This window comes from Anolis carolinensis, chromosome 4, assembly GCF_035594765.1.
Source record: "Anolis carolinensis isolate JA03-04 chromosome 4, rAnoCar3.1.pri, whole genome shotgun sequence".
NCBI classification, from domain to species: domain Eukaryota; kingdom Metazoa; phylum Chordata; class Lepidosauria; order Squamata; family Dactyloidae; genus Anolis; species Anolis carolinensis.
Window position 1 is genome coordinate 256,939,259 of NC_085844.1, and position 27,785 is coordinate 256,967,043.

The 27,785-nt window shown below is 47.9% G+C and overlaps 1 protein-coding gene across 1 annotated transcript in view; it reads right to left on the reverse strand.

The window, feature by feature from the left end:
* Positions 1 to 26,794, reverse strand: part of cdh22 (cadherin 22) — a 67,980-nt gene extending 41,186 nt beyond the window's left edge. Inside the window, exons 1-4 of the mRNA XM_062979295.1 lie at positions 23,374 to 26,794; positions 19,410 to 19,597; positions 18,730 to 18,983; positions 11,339 to 11,475 (exon numbers count right to left, since the gene is read on the reverse strand). Of these exons, the coding sequence (XP_062835365.1) occupies positions 11,339 to 11,475; positions 18,730 to 18,983; positions 19,410 to 19,597; positions 23,374 to 23,464 (670 nt within the window). The 5' untranslated portion in view covers positions 23,465 to 26,794. The remainder of the gene's footprint in view (positions 1 to 11,338; positions 11,476 to 18,729; positions 18,984 to 19,409; positions 19,598 to 23,373) is intronic.
* Between the last annotated feature and the right edge of the window lie 991 nt (positions 26,795 to 27,785).

The window sequence follows — 27,785 nt, forward strand, 5'->3', positions numbered from 1 at the left end:
GGAGAGAAGCCTCCCTGGTGTCCAGAACCTGCTCCCTGGGCAAAGGATGCCCTCCCCAGCTCAAGGGTCAGCTCAGATGAGACACTGCATTAGCATGGAACCTGCAATCACACACAACACACACACAACACACACACACAGGGAGGTATTGCAGCCCTTCTGCCCTAGATTTCCTCTGATTTGGGGCCTCCTCACAGTGAAGGAAGGGCTGCCTTCATGTTCCCCTTGAACATTAGACAATCTCTTAAAAGGGTAATGACTTCTTAGCAGCTTGAAAATACAATCGAAGTTCCAATATATAGAACTAACATTTATCTTGTATTACTATTTTAATGATAATTTAAATTGTATAATTTTCCTACATATAATATATGTAGTTAAGGTTTTCCCCTCGCATTAAGTAAAGTCGTGTCCAACTCTGGAGGTCAGTGCTCATCTCCATTTCTAAGCCAAAGAGCCGGCCATTGGCTGTAGAAACCTCCAAGGTCATGTGGCCCATATGACTGCATGGAGTGCCGTTACCTTCATGCCAGAGCAGTACCTATTGATCTACTCACATTGGCATGTTTTCGAACTGCTAAGTTGGCAGAAGCTGGGGCTAACAGCAAGATCTCACCCCGATCCCTGGATTCAAGGCATCGACCTTTCGGCCAGCAGATTCAGTAACTCAGCAGTTTAACACGCTGTACCACTGGGGGCTTCATATATGTATATGTATATGTGTGTGTGTATGTATATATAGAGAGGCCCCTGGTGGCACAATGCGTTAAAGCACTGAGCTGCTGAACTTATGGACCAAAAGGTGCCAGGTTCAAATCCAGGGAGCAGAATGAGCGCCCGCTGGTAGCCCCAGCTCCTGCCAACCTAGCAGTTCGAAAACATGCCAGTGTGAGTAGATCAATAGGTACAGCTCCGGTGGGAAGATAACAGCACTCCATGTAATCATGCCAGTGGCCACATGACCTTGGAGGTGCCTACGGACAACGCTGGCTCTTCGGCTTAGAAATGGAAATGAGCACCAAACCCCAGAGTCAGACATGACTGGACTTAATGTCAGGGGAAAACCTTTACCCTTTACCTTATGTATATATAGAGAGAGACACACACACACATATATGCATAGATAAAGGTAAAGGTTTTCCCCTGACGTTAAGTCATCATCATCATCATCATCATCATTTAATTACTTATTAATCGCCCTCCATCCACGATGCTCTAGGCCAGGGGTCCCCAAACTAAGGCCCGGGGGCCGGATGCGGCCCTCCAAGGTCATTTACCTGGCCCCCGCCCTCATTTATAATATAACTAGCTGTGCCCGGCCACGTGTTGCTGTGGCAAAGTGGTGGTGGTATTGGTTAAAAATTGTTGTGGAATTTTTATTTGACGTTATTTGTATTTTTTAATTAATTTTATTGTAAGTTATCTTTTTATTTATTATATTTTATTATTTTCTTGTATAATTTTTAGTTATTTTTTGTTATTATGGTATTTTATTGCATTAATTTTTTAGTGTTTTTAATTATTTTTAGTGTTTTTTATTATTTTTATTGGGTTGCTAGGAGACCAAGTTGGAGGAGCTTAGCCTTCTAACTGGCAGCAATTGGATAAAAGCAATTATTCCTCTCTCTCTCTAATTAGGACTTTATTTTTCTTTTCTTTTTGTTGTATCAACCTAGAGGCGTGGATGATGGGTTGTGTCGTCAAATTTCGACGTTGGGGGGGCCTGTAGTTTTGTTGTTTTGTGGGTCGCCGTGATGCCATCACTCTTTTATATATATAGATATTTTGTATCAGTTTTAATAATATAATATATTGTATATACATATGATATTGATAATAATATTATCATTTTATACGATCTAACACTAATAATATCATATAATAATATTAATTATATGTTATATATTTATTTATTTATTTATTTATTTATTAAACTTGTATACCGCTACTCCCAGTTTAGCTCGGAGCGGTTTATAGAAACAGATTAAAACAATACACTTAGCTTTAAAATAACAATAAAAACAATAAAAACAACAATAAAAGCAACAATAAAACAAACATAGCCCCGATTTTTTCACATATAATATTACAGTATAGTGGTATAGTTCAATATAGTAATATATAATGCTAATATTGTGTTATAATAATAATAATAATAATAATAATAATAATAATAATAAGTTTATTTGTAACCCGCCACCATCTCCCCCGGAGGGTACTCGGGGCGGCTCACAGAAATATCAAATACAAAACAATAACAATATACAATACATCAATAAACAATAACATGCACCAATTGTAATATTTGCACATTAATCAAAAAGAATAAAAACACACTTATTAAAAACATAGAATTTAAAAACAGTGAGGTTGTAATAGTAGATTAGCAAAGTGCACATCATAGGTTGTAAACTCACAACATAGATAAAGTGCTATGCTAATAATATAATATATGGTATGTAGATACAGCTGCTCTGAGTTCCCTTCGGGGTGAGAAGGGCGGGATATAAATGTAGTAAATAAATGTAGTAAATGAATAAATAAATAATTTTAGACTTAGGCTCGCCCAGAGTCTGAAATGACTTAAAAGCACATAACAACAATAATCCTAATTAACCTGACTATCTCATTGGTCAGAAGCAGGCCCACACTTCCCATTGAAATCCTGATAGGTTTATATTGGTTAAAATTGTTTTGATTTTTAAATATTGTATTGTTCTTTCATTGTTGTTGTTGTTGTTGTTTTGCAATACAAATAAGATATGTGCAGTGTGCATAGGAATTTGTTCGTTATTTTTTTTTTTCAAATGATAATTCGGCCCCTCAACAGTCTGAAGGATTGTGGACTGGCCCTCTGCTTTAAAAGTTTGAGGACCCCTGATCTAGGCAATTTACAAGTCCAGTCGTGTCTGACTCTGGGGGTTGGTGCTCATCTCCATTTCTAAGCCAAAGAGCCGGCGCTGTCCGTAGACGCCTCCAAGGTCATGTGGCCGGCATGACTGCATGGAGTGCTGTTACCTTCCCGCTGGAGCGGTACCTATTGATCTACTCACATTGGCATGTTTTCGAACTGCTAGGTTGGCAGGAGCTGGAGCTAACAGCGGCCGCTCACCCCGCTCCCAGGGCTTGAACCTGGGACCTTTCGATCTGCAGCTCAGTGCTTTAACGCACTTTGCCACCAGGGCTCACATATATACATACAGTAGAGTCTCACTTATCCAACATAAACGGGCCGGCAGAACGTTGGATAAGCGAATATGTTGGATAATAAGGAGGGATTAAGGATAAGCCTATTAAACATCAAATTAAGTTATAATTTTACAAATTAAGCACCAAAACATCATGTTAGACAACAAATTTGACAGAAAAGGTAGTTCAATACACAGTAATGCTATGTAGTAATTACTGTATTTACGAATTTAGCACCAAAATATCACGATGTATTGAAAACATTGACTACAAAAATGCGTTGGATAATCCAGAACGTTGGATAAGCGAGTGTTGGATAAGTGAGACTCTACTGTACATACATACATACAAATTAATTATTGGCAACCCATATTTTTAGACCCAGCCTGCCACTGCACCACACCCCTCACAACAACAACAACAATAACAACAACAACAAGTTAATTTGTCCCCCCCCCCCCCCAATGGACTCAAAGCCTCTTGGCCCAATGGAGCCTCATGGCATGTTCTCAAGCACGAAGAGTTGCAGAGGGGCAGCCCGTTGGCACTGGTCCCACTGGCCCCGGTCTACTGGTGCTACTGGTGCCTCTCGGAATGACAACCCAGCCATTCCGGAGCAGCCCCCTCCTCGGTTCCTCCTGACCTGAGCCTGTCCCCTCTTTCTTCAGCCTCTGCATTGCTACCTGTCCCTGCAGCAACTGGTTCTTCCTCCTGGGAAGCCCCTCCACAAAGGTCTCGCGGAAAACACGAAAACACGCCCCGAGCCAGCTCTCTTTTTGGCATTGCTGAGGCAAAGGGACGGAAGGAGGGAGGCTTCAAAGGAGGCAGCGCTGGCACCCGCCTGGCTTTGTTTCCTCTTGCCTTTGTTTGAAGTTTGGAAGAACAGCTTTCGCGCTGTTGGCTTCCTCTCTTTGGGGAGAGCAGAGGGAGGGGCCAAGAGGGAGGGAGGGAGGGAGGGAGGGGGGCTGAGCAAAAGGAGGAGAGGGAACGAGCCCCCCAATTCACCAAACACATACCCCGCTCCCCTCAACCTGCCTTGCAAGCCAGGGGTCAAGAAGGTGCAAGAAGGTCTGGGGAAAGAGGAAAAGGAGGAGGTAGGGCCTATTGGGTTGGGTTATTTCATAGACGCACAGACTTGGATCAGCCAAGGCCCTCATCCACTGGGTCACCTCTCTCTCTAATCTGATCTCTTTTTTCGATAGAGTTACAAAGAATCTGCGAACCTCACCTCCTCCAAGGTGAACTCAACCACCTAAACTGGGCTCTACAGGCCAATGGAGACTCCACCACAGACATCAGAAGAGCTGCAAGGCCAAGAACAAGCCATGAGAGTCAAGACAAAGATCCACCCAGAGGAAAGGTGTTCTTACCAGACATCAAGGGAACTACTGACCGCATAGGGAAGCTGATGAAGAAGCACAACCTACAAACTATCTACAGACCCACGAAGAAAATCCAACAAATGCTACGGTCAGCGAAGGACAAGAGGGATCCTCTCTCTTCTGCAGGAGTCTACCGGATACCATGCAGCTGTGGACAAGTCTACAGAGGGACCACCAAACACAGCATTGCCCAAACAAGAGTCAAAGAACATGAAAGGCACTGCAGACTAATTCAACCAGAGAAATCAGCCATAGCAGAGCATTTGATGAACCAACCTGGACACAGTATATTATTTGAGAACACAGAAATGCTGGACCATTCTAACAACTATCATGTCAGACTACACAGAGAAGCCATTGAAATCCACAAGCATGTGGACAACTTCAACAGAAAGGAAGAAACCATGAAAATGAACAAAATCTGGCTACCAGTATTAAAAAACTCAAAAATCAGAACAGTAAATAAAAAGCAATACTCTGAAAACAGAGGATTTCCAGACATGAATCAACCAAGGGCAGTTAACGACTCTAAACAAAGGATGCCCCAGAGGCAGGAAGAAGACAGCAGATAAGCTTTTCAATGCTAATTAAAGTGATTAACTACACAACATTCACACTGACCTCTCTCACCCTAGACTTTCCACAGATATATATTAACCTCTTTGCTTAGTTTTCTCCATACCTCACAACCTCTGAGGATGCCTGCCATAGATGTGGGCGAAACGTCAGGAGAGAATGCTTCTGGAACATGGCCACACAGCCCGAAAGACATACAACAACCCTGTGATCCCGGCCATGAAAGCCTTCGACAACACATTAAACTAGTAAAATGTGGGCTAGACAAAACTACGGTTAGGTGGATCTGTAATTGGCTAAGCGAACGAACCCAAAGGGTGCTCACCAATGCGTCGTCTTCATCATGGAAAGAAGTGACAAGTGGAGTGCCACCAGCAGGGCTCTGTCCTGGGCCCGGTTCTGTTCAACATCTTTATTAACGACTTAGACGAAGGGTTAGAAGGCACGATCATCAAGTTTGCAGACGACACAAAACTGGGAGGGAGAGCCAACACTCCAGAAGACAGGAGCAGAATTCAAAACGATCTTGACAGACTAGAGAGATGATTGGCCGAAACTCACAAAATGAAGTTCAACAGGGACAAATGCAAGATACTTCACTTCGGCAGAAAAAATGGAAATCAAAGATACAGAATGGGGGACGATGCCTGGCTTGACAGCAGTGTGTGCGAAAAAGACCTTGGAGTCCTCGTGGGGAACAAGTTAAACATGAGCCAACAATGTGATGCGGCTGCTAAAAAAGCCAATGGGATTCTGGCCTCATCAATAGGGGAATAGCGTCTGGATCCAGGGAAGTTATGCTCCCCCTCTATTCTGCCTTGGTCAGACCACACCTGGAATACTGTGTCCAATTTTGGGCACCGCAGTTGAAGGGAGAGGTTGACAAGCTGGAAAGCGTCCAGAGGAGGGAGACTAAAATGATTAAGGGTTTGGAGAACAAGCCCTATGAGGAGCGGCTGAAAGAGCTGGGCATGTTTAGCCTGCAGAAGAGAAGGCTGAGAGGAGACATGATAGCCATGTACAAATACGTGAAGGGAAGTCCTAGGGAGGAGGGAGGGAGCTTGTTTTCTGCTGCCCTGCAGACTAGGACACGGAACAATGGCTTCAAACTACAGGAAAGGAAGGAGATTCCACCTGAACATCAGGAAGAACTTCCTCACTGTGAGAAAGGCTGTTCGACAGTGGAACTCTCTCCCCGGGGCCGTGGTGGAGGCTCCTTCTTTGGAGGCTTTTAAGCAGAGGCTGGATGGCCATCTGTCGGGGGTGCTTTGAATGCGATTTCCTGCTTCTTAGCAGGGGGTTGGACTAGATGGCCCATGTGGTCTCTTCCAACTCTACTATTCTATGATTCTATGATTCTATCATTCTCTCACCCTTGCCCTCAGAAGAATGGCCAAGGACCATGATATCTTAGGGACCGTCTCATTCCTTTCTTCCATCAGTGGTCACCTCGATCCTCCCAGGAAAATCTCCTATACATACCAGGCCCTAGGGAGGTACACCTGGAAGCCACAAGGCACAGAGCCTTTTGTTGAAGTGGGAATGATTGCGCAGCGGAAGCGTGCTGGGCCCATAACCACTGTCAGAGCGCGGTTTGGATAAGCACACACACAGCAGAAGACTCATGTAGAAGCACTGGTACCAGTAACGAGGCTGGAGACTTCAACTATCTATAAACAGGTTTACTGGTGAACGGAAAACTCTCACAAGACAATATACATACAGACAGAGTGCAGAGAGCAGATAACCAGAGAGAGAATACAGGAAACAGAAGGCTATATATAAACACCTCTGCTGTATGATGCAACACTCAGTTAACTCTTTACACACTTGCACAGTGGACAGCAGAGAGTGCATGATGCAATCACAGTATATGATGCAATCCCCAGCACACATTGCATACATGACTCAATTACATTTAAACAAGTCTATATACAATCATTCCCACTTCAACAATTCCCCCTGTTGTTCTGACACCTTTTCGACCGATGCTCCAATTCTGTGGAACTCGTTGCCTCCATATGTAAGAGCAGTGTCGGAGTTGCGACCTTTTGTAAAAGCGCTCAAGACTTGGCTGTTTGGTTGTGCATTTAACTAAATCAGATCTAATTTGCCAAATAGTCACTGTTGAATGTTTTTATGTTGAATGTTTTTATATTGTGGAATGATATTTTAAATTGTAAGTCGCTCGGAGCACTCTGGTGGAGAGCGACTAATTAAGAAATAAAGTGAAGTGAAGTGAAGTGAAATGAAGAAGGCAGGCTGCTTGGCCTTCCACACAAGAGCAGCCCTTCTTCTGAAGGTGATTCTCTCGCATTGCTCTCGGCCTCCACTTGGAGCCATGGGTTCAAATGACAGGAGAGGAGATTCCACCTGAACATTAGGAAGAACTTCCGGACTGTAAGAGCTGTTCAACAGTGGAACTCTCTGCCTTGGGAACTGGTGGAAGCTCCTCTCTTGGAGGATTTTAAATAGAGGCTGGATGGCTATTTATTTATTTATTTATTTATTTACAGTATTTATATTCCGCCCTTCTTTCTCACCCCGAAGGGGACTCAGGGCAGATCACATTACACATATAAGGCAAACATTCAATGCCTTAACATAGAACAAAGACAGAGACAAACATAGGCTCTGAGCTGGCCTCGAACTCATGACCTCTTGGTCAGAGTGATTTGTTGCAGCTGGCTGCTCACCAGCCTGCGCCACAGCCCGGGCCTATCTGTCGGGGGTGCTTTAGTTGTGCTATTATTATTATTATTATTATTATTATTATTATTATTAAACTTTGTACCCCGCTAGCATCTCCCGAAGGACTCGATGCGGCTTACAAAGGCCAAGGCCTCAACACACAATATAACAATACAGAACAAAGGCAAATTAAAAGAATTAAAACAATGTAAACCACAAGCAATAACAATACGCTAAAACACAATAGAACTGGGCCGGGCCAGAGTAATGGGTACAAGATTAAAAGTGCTGATGTGACAGGTGATATATAAGGCTTCTAGGGCAAGTGCAGAGTGCGATATGCGATCTTAATTCTAATAAAGTGCTTATGGGACTTGGTATTGGAGAATAAAGGGAGTTGCACTGGATGACCCATGTGGTCTCTTCCAACTCTATTCTTCTATGATTCCATGATCCAGGTGAGGTTCCTGTTGATGATACAACTCAGAACCGCTTTGGCTCCTGATTAGTTTGTTATTTGCTCGATCCCTTCCGCGTGCCCTGCTTTCAAGCCAGGTGCCACCCATCCAACATCTCTGCATTTAGTTTGTCCTGCCTTGCATTTATTCCCATGTAAATTCCCTCTGTTTGCTTTGGCTCGCTTCTCCACTCCCTAGGGTCCTATCCTGAATCCCGAGGTGGTCCTCTTGGGCATTCCCGCCCCTTTAAGATAAAGAGTGCGCTTTCCTTCCCATCTCCACAGGGAGGGTGGATGCTGAGCCCAGGAGAGAGCCCTGCAAATGCCAGCCGCTCTTCCATCCAGGACCATAAGGAGCCATTGCTGGGAACCCTTGTTTTGGGTCCGTGAGCCAGCTCCAAATCCCTCTGAAGAGTGAGAAGGCACAACAGAGTCCCACAGCCCATGGGAAACCCTTGGATGGGGTTGTTGCATGTCTTTCGGGCTGTCTGGCCATGTTCCAGAAGTATTCTCTCCTGGCGTTTCACCTGTATCTATGGCAGGCATCCTCAGAGGTTTTGAGGTATGTTGGAAACCAGTCAAGTGGGATACTACATAGAGAAACCATTGACATCCATGAGCATGTGGACAATTTCCACCTTTGGATGGCTCTGCCCCATCTTCCTTGCTTACTAAGACTCCTCTCCTTACTCCTTTCTGCTCTTGAGAAGTCAAAGTGCCTGTGATGGCTCGTGCTGAATAAAAAGCGGGGCAAAACTGACATCAATGCAAGATGGAAGAAGCAGTATTTTTATTTCAGGGTCCCTCCCAGGCAAGGCGTTCCTGCCCTTCCATAAACGGACTTTGGCCGATGACCACAAGACATGCCAGGGGCCCTCTCTGATTCCAGAAGCGGCTTTGGCTATTTATTTACTTGCAGTATTTATATTCCGCCCTTCTTTCTCACCCCGAAGGGGACTCAGGGTGGATCACATGATATACATATAGGGCAAACATTCAATGCCCATGTACACATAGAACCGAGACAGAGACAGACGCAGAGGCAATTTAACCTTCTCCTGAGGGGGATGTTTGATTCTGGCCACAGGGGGGAGCAGCTGCTTCATCATCCACTCTGACGGCACTTCCTCATTCCAACGTCGTAAATTAGTTAAATTTGCCTCCCCGCTTTCTAAGTGGTACCTTATTTCCTACTTGATAGATGCAACTATCTTTCGGGTTGCTAGGTCAGCAACGAGCAGGGGCTATTTTTTATTTTTAATTGACGGGTGCTCACCCCGCCACGGGCTGGCCTCGAACTCATGACCTCATGGTCAGAGTGATTTATTGCAGCAGTCTGCTCACCAGCCTGGGCCACAGCCCAGCAATGTTGTTGGGGAAGGATTCCACAGCAAGGGCAAACTACAGAGCATGAGTTGCACCCAGAGGCAGCCCAGAAGGCAAAGTGGTCCACGGGAAAGGGCAACCGCCATGTGCTCGCACCATCCATCGCTTGCAGACCCCGAGAAGGAGGACTAGGAGAGACCCTTCTCCTCCCAGGACCCATCAAAACTTCCCTCCTCTCCTCCACGTTGGCCAGCACTGAGGAGGAAGGACTCCTGGGAGGAAGACGCTGCTTAGAGCAACATAGCACATGCCAGGAAACTGTGCGCATGGAGAGATGGCCCTCCAGGGTGGCTGCGGTATGTGGCATCCTCCCAGGGAAGAGGAGGAGGATGTGGTGGTGGTGGTGGTGGTGGTGGTGGCAGCTTCTCTCAGCTGTGGGCCTGAAACCTTGGCACCGTCTATTGCTGTATATGCATGTATTTGACTAAGTTTTTGTGGGGTCGCCACTTGTGTGTGTCTGTGTGTGTGTTAAGGGAAAAACACCTGGTCAATCACGATTCAAAGTTGGGTAATTAGAACAATCAAGGACAACAAGCTTGAACCACTCCCTGAATGGGGTATAACTTGGGGAATGTTTGTAATGCTTTTTGGGACTTACTGAATCACTTGCTTCAGAACTTACTCGGAGGCTTTGAAGCAGACGCTGGATGGCCATCTGTCGGGGGTGCTTTGAATGCGATTTCCTGCTTCTTGGCAGGGGGTTGGACTGGATGGCCCATGAGGTCTCTTCCAACTCTACTATTCTATGATTCTGTGATTCTAAGCTCCTGGCTGGGAGCCTACTATGCTTGTCTCCTTGCAACACTGAAGAAGAAATCTCCAAAGAAGATGCAAAGAACTTTATGTGAGTTTGTTGCTCCAGATGGACTGAGTTATTTTGAAGCTGGAGCTTTTGTGTTTTCGAAGCTGCTTGTTTAATTGTTCTCCTCGACTCTGCTACTTAAGAGTAAACTTTGATTTTCCCATTTTCTTGGCTTGTATTTGCTCATTGGGGATGCACAATAGGGCTGGATAAACTCCCAGTCCAGCAGTTTGTTTTTCCACAAACCCGTAACATCCTCTCCCTCTGGAGAAGCCAGGCATCGACTCAGCTCCCGTCTCATTCCTGAACCATGTTTGCCCCGGTCTCTCTGCAAGTCACCTAGAGCATCTTGGATGGAGGGCGATTAATAAGTAATTAAATGATGATGATGATGATGAGGCAGGTGAGGAGGAGCTGCCATTGCCCCTTCCGCCGAAGGGCAGTTCATGATGGAGGAATTGTGGAGGGAGCAAGGCCGCAGCCCCCGCCCAAGCCGAGGGAGAGCGGGTGCCCGACTCCATTGAAAGGGAGACGCCCAAAGCGCCGCCGTGGCTTTGCAGAAATCCAGGAAATCCTGCCAGGAACACGCTCTCGCTGCCCGCATGTCCCGGCTTTGATTAATATTCATGGGAGGCAGCCCTTTCCTGCCTGCCTGCCAACCTGCCCGCCCGCCCGCCGCTTTCTCATTAACGCATCCGCCCAACGAGGCCTCCGACGCCTCCGCCCCCCCCCCTCCGCTCAGCAACACTTCCAGCCTCCTTGCACACGTGTGCACAAACACGCACCCAAGTCCATTGGCAAATGGGTCCCACCTCCCCGTGGGGACCCCCACCCCTCACCCACATATTGACTCACCAGCCTCCATGGCCAGGATGGTGATGTTGTGCCAGCCAGCCGTCTCCCGGTCCAGCAGCTTGCTGGTCACAATGGCACCCGTTTCGGGGTCGATGTCGAAGATCTGCTCCAGGTCGGTGGTGCGGTCAATGGCATACCTGTAGCCAGGAGAGGAAGAGGTGCATGAGGAGGATTTTTGGAGCAGGCACTGGGGCCAAAGGGCAGGTCCCAGAGATCTTTGGCTCAAGAGCAGCCCACCCACCCCACCCTCATCAGCCAGACCTGTCCCCCCCCCCCCCCACCGCCACCAGTAAGTGGAATTCAGTTACCTGCCCACTGAGCACATCTGGATTTCTGCCCCATTTGCATAATTTATGCTGCTCCCAGTTTAGCAAATACTGAGACATTGAGAGGAATGAAAGGGAACAAGAGTAGGGCAGGGGGCTTGAGAAGGGGGTGGCAGTGGGTCTGTGGCCCCGAAGCAGCGCAGGGAAGAAGCAGAGCAATTGGGGCTGGGGGAGCTTCCGTCCTTCCTTATCACCCAGAGTGGGGAGAAGAGCTGCCTTCCCAGCCCTCCTTTGCACACCTGCACAGGTGCGCTCCCACCAGCAGCATCCTTTAGGCCAAGCAGCTTGGCATCTTTAGACTTAGGAAGAGAAAGGTGGAGGGCAGTTGTCCAGCACAAAGGGACACCCAACTGGGAGACCTTGTGGACACCAGGGGCTGAACTGCAGGAAAGGCCACTTGAGTTGGTGGTCAGCAGTATGAAGCACCAGCAAGAAGCAGAAAGGCCAAATTGGGGGGGGGGGGGGGTGCCAGATGGAGGGGCCATGGGGTTTTTGTGGCAGGAGCAGAAGACCCGGCACCTGGCGCCACTCAGGAAGCAGCCATCTGCCTAACATCTGTCCAGATGCTCCAGCCACAGCTGCAAAGCAACTCCAAGGAAGAGCTCAACTGAGTGGCTAAACAGCAAAGCCAAGCCACGGCAACTGAGTCATGGAGCAGAAGCAGGGCCGGAGAGGGGCCCCAAACAGAAGCCACAGGCGCTTGATATGGAAGCGGACCCTTCCTCAACAAGCAGATCAAAAGCACAGACACTTTCGATCTGCGAAGTGTTTGTGCATGGCAAACTCTTAGCAGATCAAAAGGACTGGATGGTGTTTGGCTGCAGGAATGGCTTCCAAAGGGTCAAGCGGTCAAAGGGGCCACACGGGGGTCCCCTCCCCCCCCCTCTCTCTCCCTCTCTCCTGCGCCTGCTGCCTCTCCATCTTTGGCACTGCCAACATTCCCACACAGAGGAAATTAATCCTGCAACTGCTGTTCTGCATAATTCCCCCTTTTTTGCATGTCCCGCTGCTTGTGGCCAGTGGCAGGGAGAGCACGGACTCCGCGACAGAAGTGCTGCCTGGTGCCAGCCGCGCATTTCCTCTCCAGCGGCATCAGCTCTTCTGGAAGCACCCGGGCAGCGTGCCCACAGCGCCACGGGGTCCCCCCCCCGCTGCTCCAGCCTTAGCTCTTCTGACTTGCTAAGCAACAGCCAGGCCAGAGTTTCCAGAGTGAGCTGACAAAACCATGCCAATCCCCGCCTGCATTGCCCCCTCCCCATGGCCAGGGTCTGCAAGGAGGATGTGGGCATTGGAGCATGATCCGGCCTGGGCCATCCCCCCCAGGGCTCCAACTGCCCCCCATTCCCAAAAAATCCCTCCCAGTTCAACAGGAGGACAACCGCCTGCCTCCGCAGAGCCTGGGCCCCGAGGCATCTGCCGGGAAAAGGCCAGCCGGAGTCCGGAGCGGAGGAGGGGTCAGACCCCTGGCCTCTCGCTCGCCCTCTAATTGTCTGCCTGTCCAGTTGGTTTTCAATCAAGCCTGCTTTGCCTCTTGGGGATCGGCTGCCCTTCACTCAGCCGCAAAGTAATCCAGTGGCTGCTGCTACAGCTGGGGCAAGGGTGGGGTGGGGGCCTTCCTGGGGGACTCTCGTTTGCCCCTCCCTCCAGCATGAGCCCCCAGTCATACGTGGCCACTGGAAGAGACAGGAGGCCACCTCCAGCACAATGGCTCTCCCACTCTTTTGAGACCAGGCCTGAGCATAGAATCATAGATTCCTAGAGTGGGAAGAGATGGCTCTTCCCACTCACATTGATGGCTCATGTTTAACTTGTTGTCCAAAAAGACCTTGGAGTCCTCGTGGACAACAAGTTAAACATGAGCCATCAATGTGATGCAGCAGCTAAAAAAGCCAACGGGATTCTGTCCTGCATCAATAGGGGTATAGCGTCTAGATCCAGGGAAGTCCTGCTCCCCCTTATTCTATTCTGCCTTGGTCAGACCACACCTGGAATCACACTGTGTCCAATTCTGGGCACCGCAACTGAAGGGAGATGTTGACAAGCTGGAAAGCGTCCAGAGGAGGGCGACTAAAATGATTAAGGGTCTGGAGAACAAGCCCTATGAGGAGCGGCTTAAAGAGCTGGGCATGTTTAGCCTGCAGAAGAGAAGGCTGAGAGGAGACATGAGAGCCATGTACAAATACGTGAAGGGAAGTCATAGAGAGGAGGGAGGGAGCTTGTTTTCTGCTGCCCTGCAGACTAGGACACAAGGGAACAATGGCTTCAAACTACAGGGAAGGCGATTCCACCTGAACATCAGGAAGAACTTCCTCACAGTGAGAAGGGCTGTTCAGCAGTGGAACTCTCTGCCCCGGACTGTGGTGGAGGCTCCTTCTTTGGAGGCTTTTAAACAGAGGCTGGATGGCCATCTGTCGGGGGTGCTTTGAATGCGATTTCCTGCTTCTTGGCAGAATGGGGTTGGACTGGATGGCCCATGAGGTCTCTTCCAACTCTACTATTCTATGATTCTATGATTCTATGAGACCTCGTGGGCCATCCAGACCAACTCCATTCAGCCAAGAAGCAGGGAAATGACTCTCAAAGCATCCCTGACAGATGGCCATCCAGCCTCTGCTTCAAAGCCTCCAAAGAAGGAGCCTCTACCACACTTTCCAGACAGAGAGAAAATTCTGCTGCTGGACAACTCCCTCTCCCACACACAGTCAGGAAGTTCTTCCTAATATTCAGATGGAATCTCCTTTCCTGTCATTTGAAGCCATTGCTCCATTGTGTCCTAGTCTTCAGGGCAGCAGAAAGCCCACTCCCTCCTCCCAAGGACTTCCCCTCTCTCACATCTTGATTTCTGGCCCTCATCATGTCTCCTCTCTCTCCGCCTTCTCTTCTGCAGGCTAAACATGCCCAGCTCTTTTAGCCGCTCCTCACAGGGCTTGTTCTCCAGACTCTTGACGCTTTCCAGCTTAGAGTCAACAACTCCCTTCAATTGTGGTGCCCAGAACTGGACACATTGTGATTCCAGGTAAAGTGGTCTGACCAAAGCAGAATAGAAGAGAGCATGGGGAGCATAACGTCCCTGCATCTGGGCACTAGAGGAAATGTGCCAAGAGGAAGGTGCGTCAAGCCAACCCTGACTGGGACCGCCTTCCATCTGGAAACAACAGTGGATGTCTTCACTGCAGGAGAAGATGCGGGTCGAGACTAGGTCTCCACAGCCACCTACACATCCACTGCCAAGACACTACACATGGAGGACATGGAGGACCATCATCCTCGAATTACGAGGGATCACCTAAGTAAAGTAAGTAAAGCACTAAATCCCTATTGATGCAGGGCAAAATCCCACTGGCTTTTTTAGCCGCTGCATCACGTTCCCCTTCCTCCCCACGAGGACTCCAAGACCTTTGTCACACGTCATGCTGTCGATCCACACATCATCTCTCATTCTATATCTTTGCTTTCCCTTTTTCTGCCTAAGTGGAGTCTCTTGCATTTGTCCCTCTTGAACTTTATTGTGATAGTTTTGGCCCATCTCCAATCTGTTGAGATCGTTTTGGATTCTGCTCCTGTCTTCTGGAGTATGGCCTCTCCCTCCCCATTTGGTCCCATCTGCAAACTTGATGATCGTGCCTTCTAAGTCATTAATCAAGATGTTGAACAGATGTGCAGAGCGCACGGCCTGAGGGACCAGAGGCAGGACTCCGCAGGCAGAGACCAGGCACCCTCCTTGGGTCTCCTTCTGAGATGCATGCCTCTCTTGGAAGGCTCAGATGGTTGACTCCTTCAAGGCAGAAGTGGGTTTGGTCAGATGTGTTGGGAATCATCCTGGACTACTCAAGTCTAGATGTAGTTAGATAGATGATAGAGTTAGATTGAGGCAATCCTTTCCCTGTTTCCAAAGCATGTCTAGATAGGCTTTACTGTGTTTCACTCTATCCTGTTTACGTCACATCCCTTACTTTGAAGTTAGTAGAAATGTGAATCTCCAGGGACACTAACTTCTCATTGGTCAGAATGTCTTTTATGGCCCCAATAAACTGGACCATGAGGTTGGAACCATTTTGGTTCTCTCTTCGCCCATTGTTCTTCAAGCTAACAACACGTCCTGCCATCTCTCCTGGCAAGATGTAACTATTTAGATGTTTGTTATTTTTCCTTTCTTATTTTTCCTTAGAAACCAGTCTAGAGTAGACTAGACAGCTCCCAAGCCTTTCTATCTACAATCGAGTTCTTTTTTTCCTGAATAAATACTTTTTAAACTTTTACTGAGACTCTGCAGTCCATTGCAATCCTAAATGGTCAAAGGCTTCTCTTTGCTCGCCCTGTGTAAGTAACTGTTGCATTTGAAAGCTTTTGCTTTTGCTACTCTGCTGATTTTTGGTGGAATCTCCCCCAGAGAGGGTTAAATTGAGTCTAACCGCTCAGAGATGACCACAACAGGATGGCCCTTGGGGTCCCTTCCAACTCTGGGATCCTCTGAGCTTCCCATCCATTCTGTGGCCAAAAGGAAGGAAGGGCTGCATCCACTTTGGGTCCTCACCCACCTTTGGCAGGCCAGAGCTGGCCACAGAGTGAAGGCCACTCTCTGCTGAGAGAACCCACCACAAAGCCCACCCACCTGGCCAGAGCATCTCCATCCAAAGAGGCTGAGCCTTTCTCCTCTGTGAACGAGGCATTGAGGACACGGCACCCGAGCCCCCCAGCCCCATGCCATGTGCCTGGCTACTTCCTGGCTCCGCTAAGACCAATGGCTTGGACCATTGCTGGCTCTCTCAAGCACTGCCTGCTGGCCTGGCCTCCCCTCTCTCTTCCTCCTCCTCCTCCTCCTCCTCTTCCTCCTCCTCCCTGCTGCTGCTGGCGTTGCCTGTTGCTTTGGACGATGAAAGCGCCTGTCTGGTGTGTTTCATCCGAGGGCCTCCTCAATGGCGCTCATCCCTCTCAAGTGCCTCCAGACATCCCTTGTGCTCTGTACACAAACCCACACATGCAAACACACACAACCCGCCCAAGGCAAGGAGTGCTGGCACCGAGCTGGGTCTGGCGAACAGAGCCTTTGAGAGGCAGCGCAAAATGCTTTCTGTCGCATGTCTGTCTCCCTTTCTCATCTGCCTTCTTGCAGCTCCTGTGTGGCAAGGCCTGGTGCAGCCCCACAGGACGGGGGTCTTGGGGCACCCACCCAATGCACCTCAGTAGGTGTAGACAAGGCACCAGGCAAGTCCTTTCTGCCCCCCTAGACCCCAGCTGCCATTTCTCCCCATGCTTCTGCTTTGTGGACACCACCATGACCTCTACCTTTGCCCTCAGTGGGGTGCTTGTCCTGGCACCACAGAAAGTAACTCACTCCCTGGAAGAGGGAAACCACTCACCTCACCTGTGAGGTAGTGTTGGAAAAATGTCATCCTGCACTGCTTAAGTCTCTATGGCTGGATAGGAAGCCTAGAAAAAGAGTTAGAGACACCTTCCCCAGTTCCATGCATGCTTTGATTAGGCTTCACTATTGTTTCCTCCCTCATGTCCTGTTTAGGTCAACCCCACCCTTTGATGTTTTAGAAATGTGATCTCTCCTAGGGCTTTGACGTAACTTCCCCAATTTGCCTTTTGGAATGTTTATGGCCCTAGAGAAGAAGCAACCCACGAGGCTTGGTCGCCATTCCTGCTTCCTGCTTTGTTCCAGAGAGAGGACGCACTTTGTCCACTCTACTAGTCAAGATGTAGCTATCTATGCCTTTGTTATTTTGATCCGTCTATGTGTATTAGAACAGGATAGATTAGCTAGTTAGCTCCAAACCTCTTTTATCCACCAATGGATTTCTTTTTACCTCAATAAATGCTTTTAAACTTTAAAGCTAACTTTGCATCCCTTTGCCTTCCTGAAGACACAGAGGCCTTCCAAAACTCACTGCTGCAATTTTCTCTCTGCTATTTTAATGAGAATTTACCTCATAAAGGGGGTGATTAGAGCTTAACGGCTTGTCAATTCCCAACAGGTAGAAGGGAAGGCTAAGGTCAGGTGGGGAAGGGGTCTCTTTCCCCCCAAAAGCCCCTCTCCTTCCTTCAACCTGTTCTCTTCCTCTTCTTCCTCAGGAGCATTGGGGGAGAGCAGGGGGTATCTCTAAACAATTCCCCCCATGCCTCTAGCCCAGGGACCCTTCCCTTCCCCTCCCTGCTCCTCCTCCTCCTGTTCCCAGTAATGGGCACCAGTCCCTGCCCCAAGGAGCCTGCCATTCAAACTGCAAGAAGAAGCCAGCTGGGAGAAGGCCAGACCACAGTGAGCAGAGTGGCTGGGCTCAGAGCAGAAGACCTAGTGACCAATGGAGGTAGTGAAGCATTGCCTCTGCCCATCCCCGAACTATTCTGCCTTGGTCAGACTACACCTGGAATCACACTGTGTCCAATTCTGGGCACCGCAATTGAAAGGAGATGTTGACAAGCTGGGTGACAAAAAATGATCAAGCGTCTGGAGAACAAGCCGTATGAGGAGCAGCTTAAAGAGCTGGGCATGTTTAGCCTGCAGCAGAGAAGGCTGAGAGAGAGGAGACATGAGGACTGCCAGGGATCAAGATGCGAGGGGAAGTCCTAAGGAGGAGGGAGCAGGCTTGTTCTGTGCTAACCTGGAGACTAGAACACAATGGAACAATGGCTTCAAACTACAGGAAAGGAAGGAGATTCCATCAGGAAGAACTTTCTCATCCTGAGAGAGCTGTTCAGCAGTGGAACTCTCTGCCCCAAGGGAGTGTGGTGGAGGCTCCTTCTTTGGAGGCTTTTAAGCAGAAGCTGGATGGCCATCTGTCGGGGGCGCTTTGAATGTCATCTTCCTGCTTCTTGACAGGGGATTGCACTGTATGACCCATGAAGTTTCTTCCAACTCTATGATTCTATGCTTACAGCAATCCTCCGCTCAGTGCAAGAGTTTGCTTCATAGGGACCAGAGCCTTGTGTGCTGCAAAGGGCAAAGGAGCCCAGAATCCCCGAGAGTCACATTGGGCACATTTGGGCATCAGGGGAGGGAGCTAGCTGGGGTTCCTCCTTCTCCCCCCTTTCAACCCCAACCCGGCCCTCCCCAGCACTCACCTGACGGGGTTCCGTGCAGCGTCAGGGTCCAGGGCGGTGACCACGCCCACCAGGGCCCCCACCAGGGTGTCCTCCTGCACCTCCATCAGGCCGTCGGGGGGCCGGAACTCGGGGGGCTCGTCCACGTCCAGCACAGTGACCCTCACGATGGCCTGGTCCCGGAAGGTGCCCAGGTCCACAAAGCGGGGGTCCCCAAACTTGTTCAGGGCCTCCACCACCACCGTGTGCACCTCCTGCGCCTCAAAGTTCAGCGGCTGCAAGGGAAGGAATTGGGGGAAGGGGAGGCAGGTTCAGGCCCTCTCACAAATCCCGCAACAATAAACCAGGGATGAGCTTGCAGCACTGCCTAGTTTGGAAGAAGTCAGCAATGCCATCAGCCAACAAAAGAACAACAAAGCCAGCGGACCTGACGGGATCCCTGCTGAAATCTTCAAAGTGGGTGGACCTGAGCTGATACAACAACTCCACCAGCTCATTGAAAAGGTGTGGGTGACCGAGAAAATCCCAGCAGACTTCAAGGATGCCACCATCATCACCCTTTTCAAGAAAGGGGACAGAACAGACTGCGGGAACTATCGCGGTATCTCCCTTCTAACCTCTCCCCCACAGGGCCATTGTGACCCCCTCAATGTCCATCAGGCAAACCTCCTCCCCACGCGCACGATCCACTGCCCGCCCACCTTCTGCACCGAGATGAGGGCCTCCTGCGTGTCGCTGTCGGTGGCCACCCGGAAGGTGCCCAGCCCCTCCTCGTCCTTGATCTGGTAGGTCATGTCCGTGTTCTCTCCCACGTCCGAGTCCTCGGCCTTCACCCGGCCGATGAGCGTGCCCACAGGGGCCGTCTCCACCACGCTGAACTGGTACATCTCTAGACAAAGGAAACACACGTCAGAGTTGGGGGGGCAGAAGGCACCAGATCCATGGTGAAGAAGGGGGCACCCCCACACACACATTGAGAGCAGATGAAGAAACCAGGCCTCACCCGTGTCCTCCCCACCTCCATCCTTTCCTCTGTTTTGCCAGGCTGTGGCACAGGCTGGTTAGTAGCCAGCTGCAATAAATCACTATGACCAAGAGGTCATGAGTTCGAGGCCAGCCCCTGTCAGAGTGAGCACCCGACAATTAAAATAAAAAATAGCCCTGTTCATTGTTGACCTAAGCAACCCGAAAGATAGTTGCATCTATCAAGTAGGAAATGTAGGTACCACTATGTGGGGAGGCTAATTTAACTAATTTACAACACCATAAAAAATCATCCAGCACTGTTTGGAATGAGGAAGTATCCAAGGACTCGGCGTCACAGTGGATGATGAAGCAGCTGCTCCCCCTGTGGCCGGAATCGAGCACACCCTCAGGAAGCTGGAAGCTGGAGAAGGTTAAATTGCCTCTGTCTCTCTGTTCCTATGGCATTGAATGTTTGCCATGTATGTGTACATTGTGATCCGCCCTGAGTCCCCTTCCGAGTGAGAAAGAAGGGCGGAATATAAATACTGTAAATAAATAAATAAGGTGCAGCCACACTGCGGAATGAAGGCACTTGAACTCCCACGGCTCATTACTATGCAATCCTGGGAGACTGAGTTTGACAAAGTCTTCATCCTCCTCCACCAAACTACAACTCCCAGGGTGTCACAGCATTGAGCCCTGGCAGTGGAATCAACCTGCATTCACCCCAAGTTGTCCATCTGGCCACTATGAGTATGGAATCTCTACCTATTGCCATTTCATACGAGGACAGACAAAGCATCAAGGGCACCATCCTGGACGAGGCTCTGCAGGCTCATCTTTGCCATTGGGAATATCATTATCATGTCCCTCCAAGGATGAAAACATCTCCACAGCTGGCCTGAAACAGCCTTTGATCAGGCACCTTTCCTCCACCTCTGGTGCCTTGGTATTATTTGGACTTATGAAAAGGAAGCACATAAAACATTTCACCAGGATCTCAACAAACCACACAACACACTCCCTTTCTTGACACCACTGTGAACAACACAATGGACTTCTAGGCACCGCACTCGATCAAAAGGAAACCTACTGACAGTTACAGATATTTATTTACATGCCTCTGTTTTCCACCACCAAATCTATTGTTTGCAGCAAAGCCTTCTGATACAATCACATCTGCAGAGACCTACATGAGAAACCAACTGGCAAGCAAGATGAATTCCCAGGAACATAATACAGTAGAGTCTCACTTATCCAAGCTAAACGGGCTGGCAGAACCTTGGATAAGAGAATATCTTGGATAATAAGGAGGGATTAAGGAAAAGACTATTAAGCATCAAGTTAGGTTATGATTTTACAAATTAAGCCCAAAACATCATGTTATACAACAAATTTGACAGAAAAAGGAGTTCAATACGCAGTAATGTTATGTTGTAATTACTGTATTTACGAATTCAGCACCAAAATATCATGATATATTGAAAACATTGACTACAAGAATGCTTTGGATAATCCAGAACCTTGGATAAGTGAGACTCTACTGTATACTATGGGACAGATTGACAACTCAAGGCCCTCCATTCTGACCAGTTTGGGAGCTCACGCAAGTTCTGGGAGGCGTCTCCAAATCTGAAACAATAAGATGGTAATACAAGGGCAAGACCTTGCAACAAACCCATACATCCGTGGCAACAGTATCACCACAGCGTCCTTTTCTTGTTCTTCCTCCAATGTGATACATGTGATATACCCTATGCCTATGTACTATGGCAAACAAGAGGATATTTGCCAAGGAGATTCATGGATGCAAATCTGACATTAGGAAGGACAATGTCCCCAAAACCACTTTCCGGATATGTCAACCTTCCTGGACACACAGTAAAAGGTTTACAGTCCTTCAGAAAGGAAATTACAAAGGAACACTGGCTAGAGGAACAGATGGATTCAATAACATTCACAACTTTTTAGCAGAGGCAGGAACCAAGGCCCCATCTACACCACCATATAAAATCCAGACTATCTGCTCTGAACTGCATTATATTAGTCTACACTGGAATACAATCCAGTTCAAAGCAGATAATCTGGATTTTAAATGGCAGTGTAGATAGGGCCCAAGACAATGATCTCCTGGAACTCTTGATATATCAATGTTAGATTCATATAGCCATGGAGTCCTCTCAACTGCATATATGAGGGTTGAATGAAAAGCAATGCCTCCATCTTCATTACTTGGGTTTGGATGGGAATATTTTAATAAATTGAACGCAGAAATAATCCTTACAATGTGCTCTTTAACTACCACTGTTCACTTTTTCACATAATCACCAGACAACTGGATACATTTCTGCCAACAATGAACAAGTTTTCTGAAGCCATCATGGAAGAAGTCGACACTCTGTTTCTGCGACCAGCATCACACAGGACCCATCGTGCACAGATCTTCCGACAGCCAAGCAAAGAAATAATGTGACCCACACGTTCTTGTGAAATGCCGATGATACTTGAAATTTCTCTCTCAGTGATACGGCAATCGTCCTGAATCAACCTGTTAACCTTTTGCTCGTGAAACTCGGTGGTTGCTTTCACAGGACATCCCACTCTTTGTTACACAAGTCAGATGTTCCCACCTCAACATCTTTAAACTTACTCGCCCAACGACGCACAGGACTCACATTAACACAATCGCCATAAACAGCTTGCATATTTCACACTTTAACAACACAACCGTTCAATGCTAAGGCTTCCTGCCAAATGGAACTATAGAGCAGAGTCTACCGAACAAGCCAGTACCGGCCACACACCAGGACTACCATCTGTTCAGGAGTTACGAAGGTGGAGGCATTACTTTTCATTCAACCCTCATATAATGGAAGGAAGCTTAGAGCCCAGGGAAATGGCCTTTTGGGAAGCAGATTCATTGCCTTCACACATCAGGACTCACTGGTTGGAAGAGACCCCAAGGGCCATCTGTCCAACCTTCTTCTGCCATTTGCAGAAAGACCTGTTTTCAGAAAAATGGGTCATTGACTCAATGCGAGTCCAGCGGAAGGGGCCTGATTCGCATCTTTGTAGATCCTCTTACGTTCTTTCCAACAACTGCCTAGGAAGGCAGAAGGATCATTATCCACAGTTGAAGTGCTACAGCAGAGCCACAAACTCCTTAGTGGAATTTACTAAAGCTTCAGGAGATTCTACCACAAATGCATGAAAGAACCCTCAGAAGCTACCTGAAGAAGGGATTTTGATCCAGAAACGAGGATTACAAAATACCTGGGAATCCTTGTTGTTCTACACTCCTTTATTTTTCACATTCCTTTATACGCATCTCCGAGACATTAACTTGCACGGGACAATGATGAATTTATCTAAAGTGTGAACCACAATTTACAGAAGAAATTATCAGTTGTTTATTGCATTGACCATGCATTCCTAAGACTTTTATCTGCGTGGGACAACACTGAAATTCAAAGTGTTGTACTCAGGCACTGAATATATTTAGATGTTACTGAAAAAACATACAAGTATGAATATAATGTTTGATGTAATGCTGTAAACAGTTTGTATTTGTGCATTACTCATGCGCCTGTAATGATTATAATTTGTCTGTTACCATTGTTCTATTCTGTATATTAGTTAGTAATAGGACAACTGTATCTCTACACCCTCCCATTACATGCCCAGGGCCCCAAATCTCACTCTGTGGGAACCGTGGGGGGTTGTCGTTGACGTCGGTGATAACGATGGTGACGGTGGTGGAGCCCGAGAGGCCCCCCATCTGCCCGGCCATGTCCGTGGCACGGACCACCACCTCGTAGCGGTCCTGGGTCTCCCGGTCCAGGTTGGCCACCGCCGTCCGGATGATCCCTGCAAGAGGTGGAAGGGAAACATGTTGGAGAACGCACACTCACACATGCGCCCTCACTGGTTTGTCTGTATGTCTTTGCTCTCTTCCTTCTTGTCAGTTTTGATTCCCTCCAATTAACACTTAATACATTTATTTTCCACATTTATATCGCACCTTCCTCAACCCCGAATTGGACTCAAGGCAGCCTTACAACAGGCAGCAATTTGATGCCATACACACGTATATCAAATATGCAATTACAGTTAAAAACCTATAATTAGAACATGAATCATTTAAAACATCAATTAAAACCATGCCATCCAAATCATAGTCCAGGGCCGTTCCATTTGTCAATCACATTGTTTCGTAGTTACAAATTGCACTGCTCCAGTTACTTGTCAAAAGCTTGGTCCCAAAGGCATGTCTTAAGTTTTTTCCTGAAGGTCAGGAGAGAGGAGGCAGAAAAGATCTCACTGGGGAAGGAGTTCTAAAATCGAGGGGCCACCACCGAGAAGGCCCTGTCTCTCATCCCCACCAGTCGTGCCTGTAAAGGAGGTGGGACTGAGAGCAGAGCCTCCCCGGATGATCTTAATTTCCAAGATGGTTCATTGAGGGAGATACGTTTGGACAGGTAAACTGGGCCAGAACTGTTTAGGACTTTATAGGCTAAACATTGAATTGTGCTTGGCAACAGGCTTGCAGCCAGTGGAGCTGGCATAACAGGGGGGTTGTATGCTCTCTGTATGTCACTCCCATGAAGAAACTAACTGGGGCCCGCTGGACTATTTGAAGTTTCTGAACAGTCTTCAAAGGCAGCCCCACGTAGAGAGCATTGCAGTAGTTTATTCATGATGCAACCAGAGTGTGGACTACCGTGATCAAGTCAGGCTTCCCAAGGTACCGACGCAACTGGCGCACAAGTTTTAATTGTGCAAAAGCTCCTCTGGCTACCGCTGAAACCTGAGGTTCCAGGCTCAGCAATGAGACCAGGAGGACTCCCAAGCTGTGAACTTGTGTCTTCAAGGGTAGTGCAAACCCGTCCAGCACAGGCTGTAACTCTATGCCCTGTTCAGCCTTGCAACTGACCAGGAGGACATCTGTCTTGTCTGGATTCAGTTTCAATTCGTTCGCCCTCATCCAGACCGTCACAGAGGCCAAGCACCGGTTCAGGACCTGAACGGCCTCCTTAGCAGTAGGTGGAAACGAGTGAGAGAATTGAACATCATCTGTGTACAGATGACATCGAACTCCAAATCTCTGGATGATCTCTCCCAGTGGCTTCATGTAGATGTTCAACCACATGGGGAACAATACTGAGCCCTGCGGGACCCTTCAAGACAACGGCTGCGTGGCCAAGGAGGTGTCCTCCAGCAACACCTTCAGGAAGGACCAGAATTACTGTAAAACAGTACAGTAGAGTCTCACTTATCCAACACTCACTTATCCAACGTTCTGCCGGCCTGTTTATGTTGGATAAGTGAGACTCTACTGTACCTCCAAGACTCATTCCTGTGCAACGTCCGAGAAGGATACCATGGTCTGTGGTATCAAAGGCTGCTGCTGCGAGGTCCAGAGAACCAACAGGGATCTTTGTGTATCTTCTAGAAAGGTAGTTGTGTTCACGTAGGCAATGCCTTTGAAATTAAGAAGTTATAAAACAGGGGTCTCCTCCTTGGTTCCCCAGTCCCATCCAGTCCAGTCCCAGTTGTTCCTTATGTAGTACCGTTGTTCGGCTTTCCTTCAAGGGCATGGAGCATGGGCTGCTTCTTGGGCCGATGTGGAAGCTGAGGAAGGTAAAAGTCCAGTCGTGTCCGGCTCTGGGGATTGGTGCTCATCTATCTTTCTAAGACAAAGAGCCGGCATTGTCCGTAGACACCTCCAAGGTCATGTGGCTGGCATGACTACATGGAGCGCCGTTACCTTCCTGCTGGAGCGGTACCTATTGATCTACTCACATTGGCATGTTTTCAAACTGCTAGGTAGGCAGAAGCTGGGGCTAACAGCGGGAGCTCACCCCGGCCCCCAGATTCAAACCACTGACCTTTCATTCAGCAAGTTCAGCAGCTCAGTGGTTTAACCCGCTGTGCCACTAGGGGCTCCTTAAAAAAAGCGAAGGAATCCATCTTTTATTCTCTATCCTTTTGGATTATACCTTTGATATACTGCAACCAAGTTACCTCTCCCTGTGAGATGCTTTTGCACACGCTTTCGTGAGTAAACCGTTTTTTATTATATCAACTAGTCAATGTGGCGTGGTTTTTTTTTTTACTCGGTGTACTGAATTCATTATGTGTACGTGCCTGCTTGATGAACGGCTACTTTGATAAGCTTAACACGGCCTGTTTTTCTTTTTTAAAGGCGAGTTCTTCTAATTTTTATTCCTCGCTCTACTCGTTCCCTTGTGTTTTGACTCCGCTAATGCGATGCTAACGAAAGGTTAAACTTTTTCAAAGGAATGTGTGTTGTGTCTGGCTTAATGGCCTGAGACCTTTTCCCATTTTAGCATAAACATCAATAAAACTGGGACTGTCTCATCACACCAGAGCGTGGAGCCAGTTTATATCTGGTTTCTGTTTCCCGCAGAATTCTGGGGTTTGTAGTTTGGTGAGGCCCAGGACCTTTAGCTCCTCCCTAAAGTGGATTTAAAGTGGATTCAAACTCTAGTGCGATGAGGTGAGGCAGCAAAAGGAGAGGAGGAGCTGGCACAATGGGTTGAGCTGCTGAACTTGCTGACCAGAAGGTGGAGGTTTAAATCCGCAGGATGGGGTGAGCTCCCGCTGTTGGCCCAAGCTTCTGCCAACCTAGCAGTTTGAAAGCATGCAAATGTGAGTAGATCAATAGGTACCACTCTGGCGGGAAGGCAAATGGCAATCCATTGGTCATGGAGGTGTCTACAGACAACGCTGGCTCTTCTTCGGCTTGGAAATGGAGATGAGCACCAACCCTTACAGCCAGAAGGGGAAGCCTTTACTTTATCTATGTTTTGTTGTTTCTAGGCATTGAATGTTTGCCTTTGTGTTTGTGTATGCTGGAATCTGACCTGAACAACCTTGGGGAGATAGGGCGGAATACAAATAAAGTACTGTATTATTATTATTATTATTATTATTATTATTATTATTATTATTATTATTATTATTATTATTATTATGACACAGCAAACAAGATAGATATGCTGGATTTCGTGTCACAAAACCACAAGTCGAACACTTCCCAAGTGTCTAGGACTGTGTGATGTATTTTCGGATGATGCGCACAGATCCCAGTCAGGTGGCCTTTTGCAGTTGGCAGATCGTAATTTTGTCAATGTCTATTGTTTCCAAATGCCGGCTGAGATCTTTTGGCACGGCACCCAGTGTGCCCATCACCACCGGGACCACCTGCACTGGTTTCTGCCAGAGTCTTTGAAGTTCAATCTTGAGGTCCTGAGAGCGGCTGAGTTTTTCCTGTTGTTTTTCGTCAATGCGACTGTCACCTGGGATGGCAACATCAATGATCCAAACCTTGTTCTTTTCCACAACTGTGATGTCTGGTGTGTTGTGTTCCAGAACTTTGTCAGTCTGGATTCGGAAGTCCAACAGTATCTTTGCGTGTTCATTTTCCAATACTTTTGAAGGTTTGTGATCCCACCAGTTCTTTACTGCTGGCAGGTGGTACTTGAGGCATAAGTTCCAATGGATGATTTGGGCCACATAGTTGTGCCTCTGTTTGTAGTCTGTCTGTGCAATTTTTTTTACAGCAGCTGAGGATATGATCAATGGTTTCGTCGGTTTCCTTGTACAGTCTGCATTTTGGGTCATCAGCTGATTTTTTGATCTTGGCCTGAATTGCCTTTGTCCTGATGTCTTGCTCCTGGGCTGCAAGGATCAGGCCTTGTGTCTCCTTCTTCAGGGTCCCATTCATGAGCCAGAGCCAGATCTTCTCCTTATCAGCTTTTCCTTCAATTTTGTCAAGGAACTTTCCATGCAGTGTTTTGTTGTGCCAGCTGTCAGCTCTAGTTTGTAGTGCGGTTTTCTTGTACTGATTCTTTGTCTGCTGTGTTTTGAGGAGTTTCTGTTTTTTGACTTCAATCAAGCAGGTTCTTCACTTTGCTATTATTATTATTATTATTATTATTATTATTGGGGCAAGGTGTGACTACATAAGTTTCTAGCAGCAATAACAGTCCCTTGGAGTCCAAAGCACCCATGGCCTCCCGCACAGAAGACCCATGAAAGCAGACCCTGCCATCAGTGGCCCCTAGAAGCCCCCCTTGCTTGCCTCT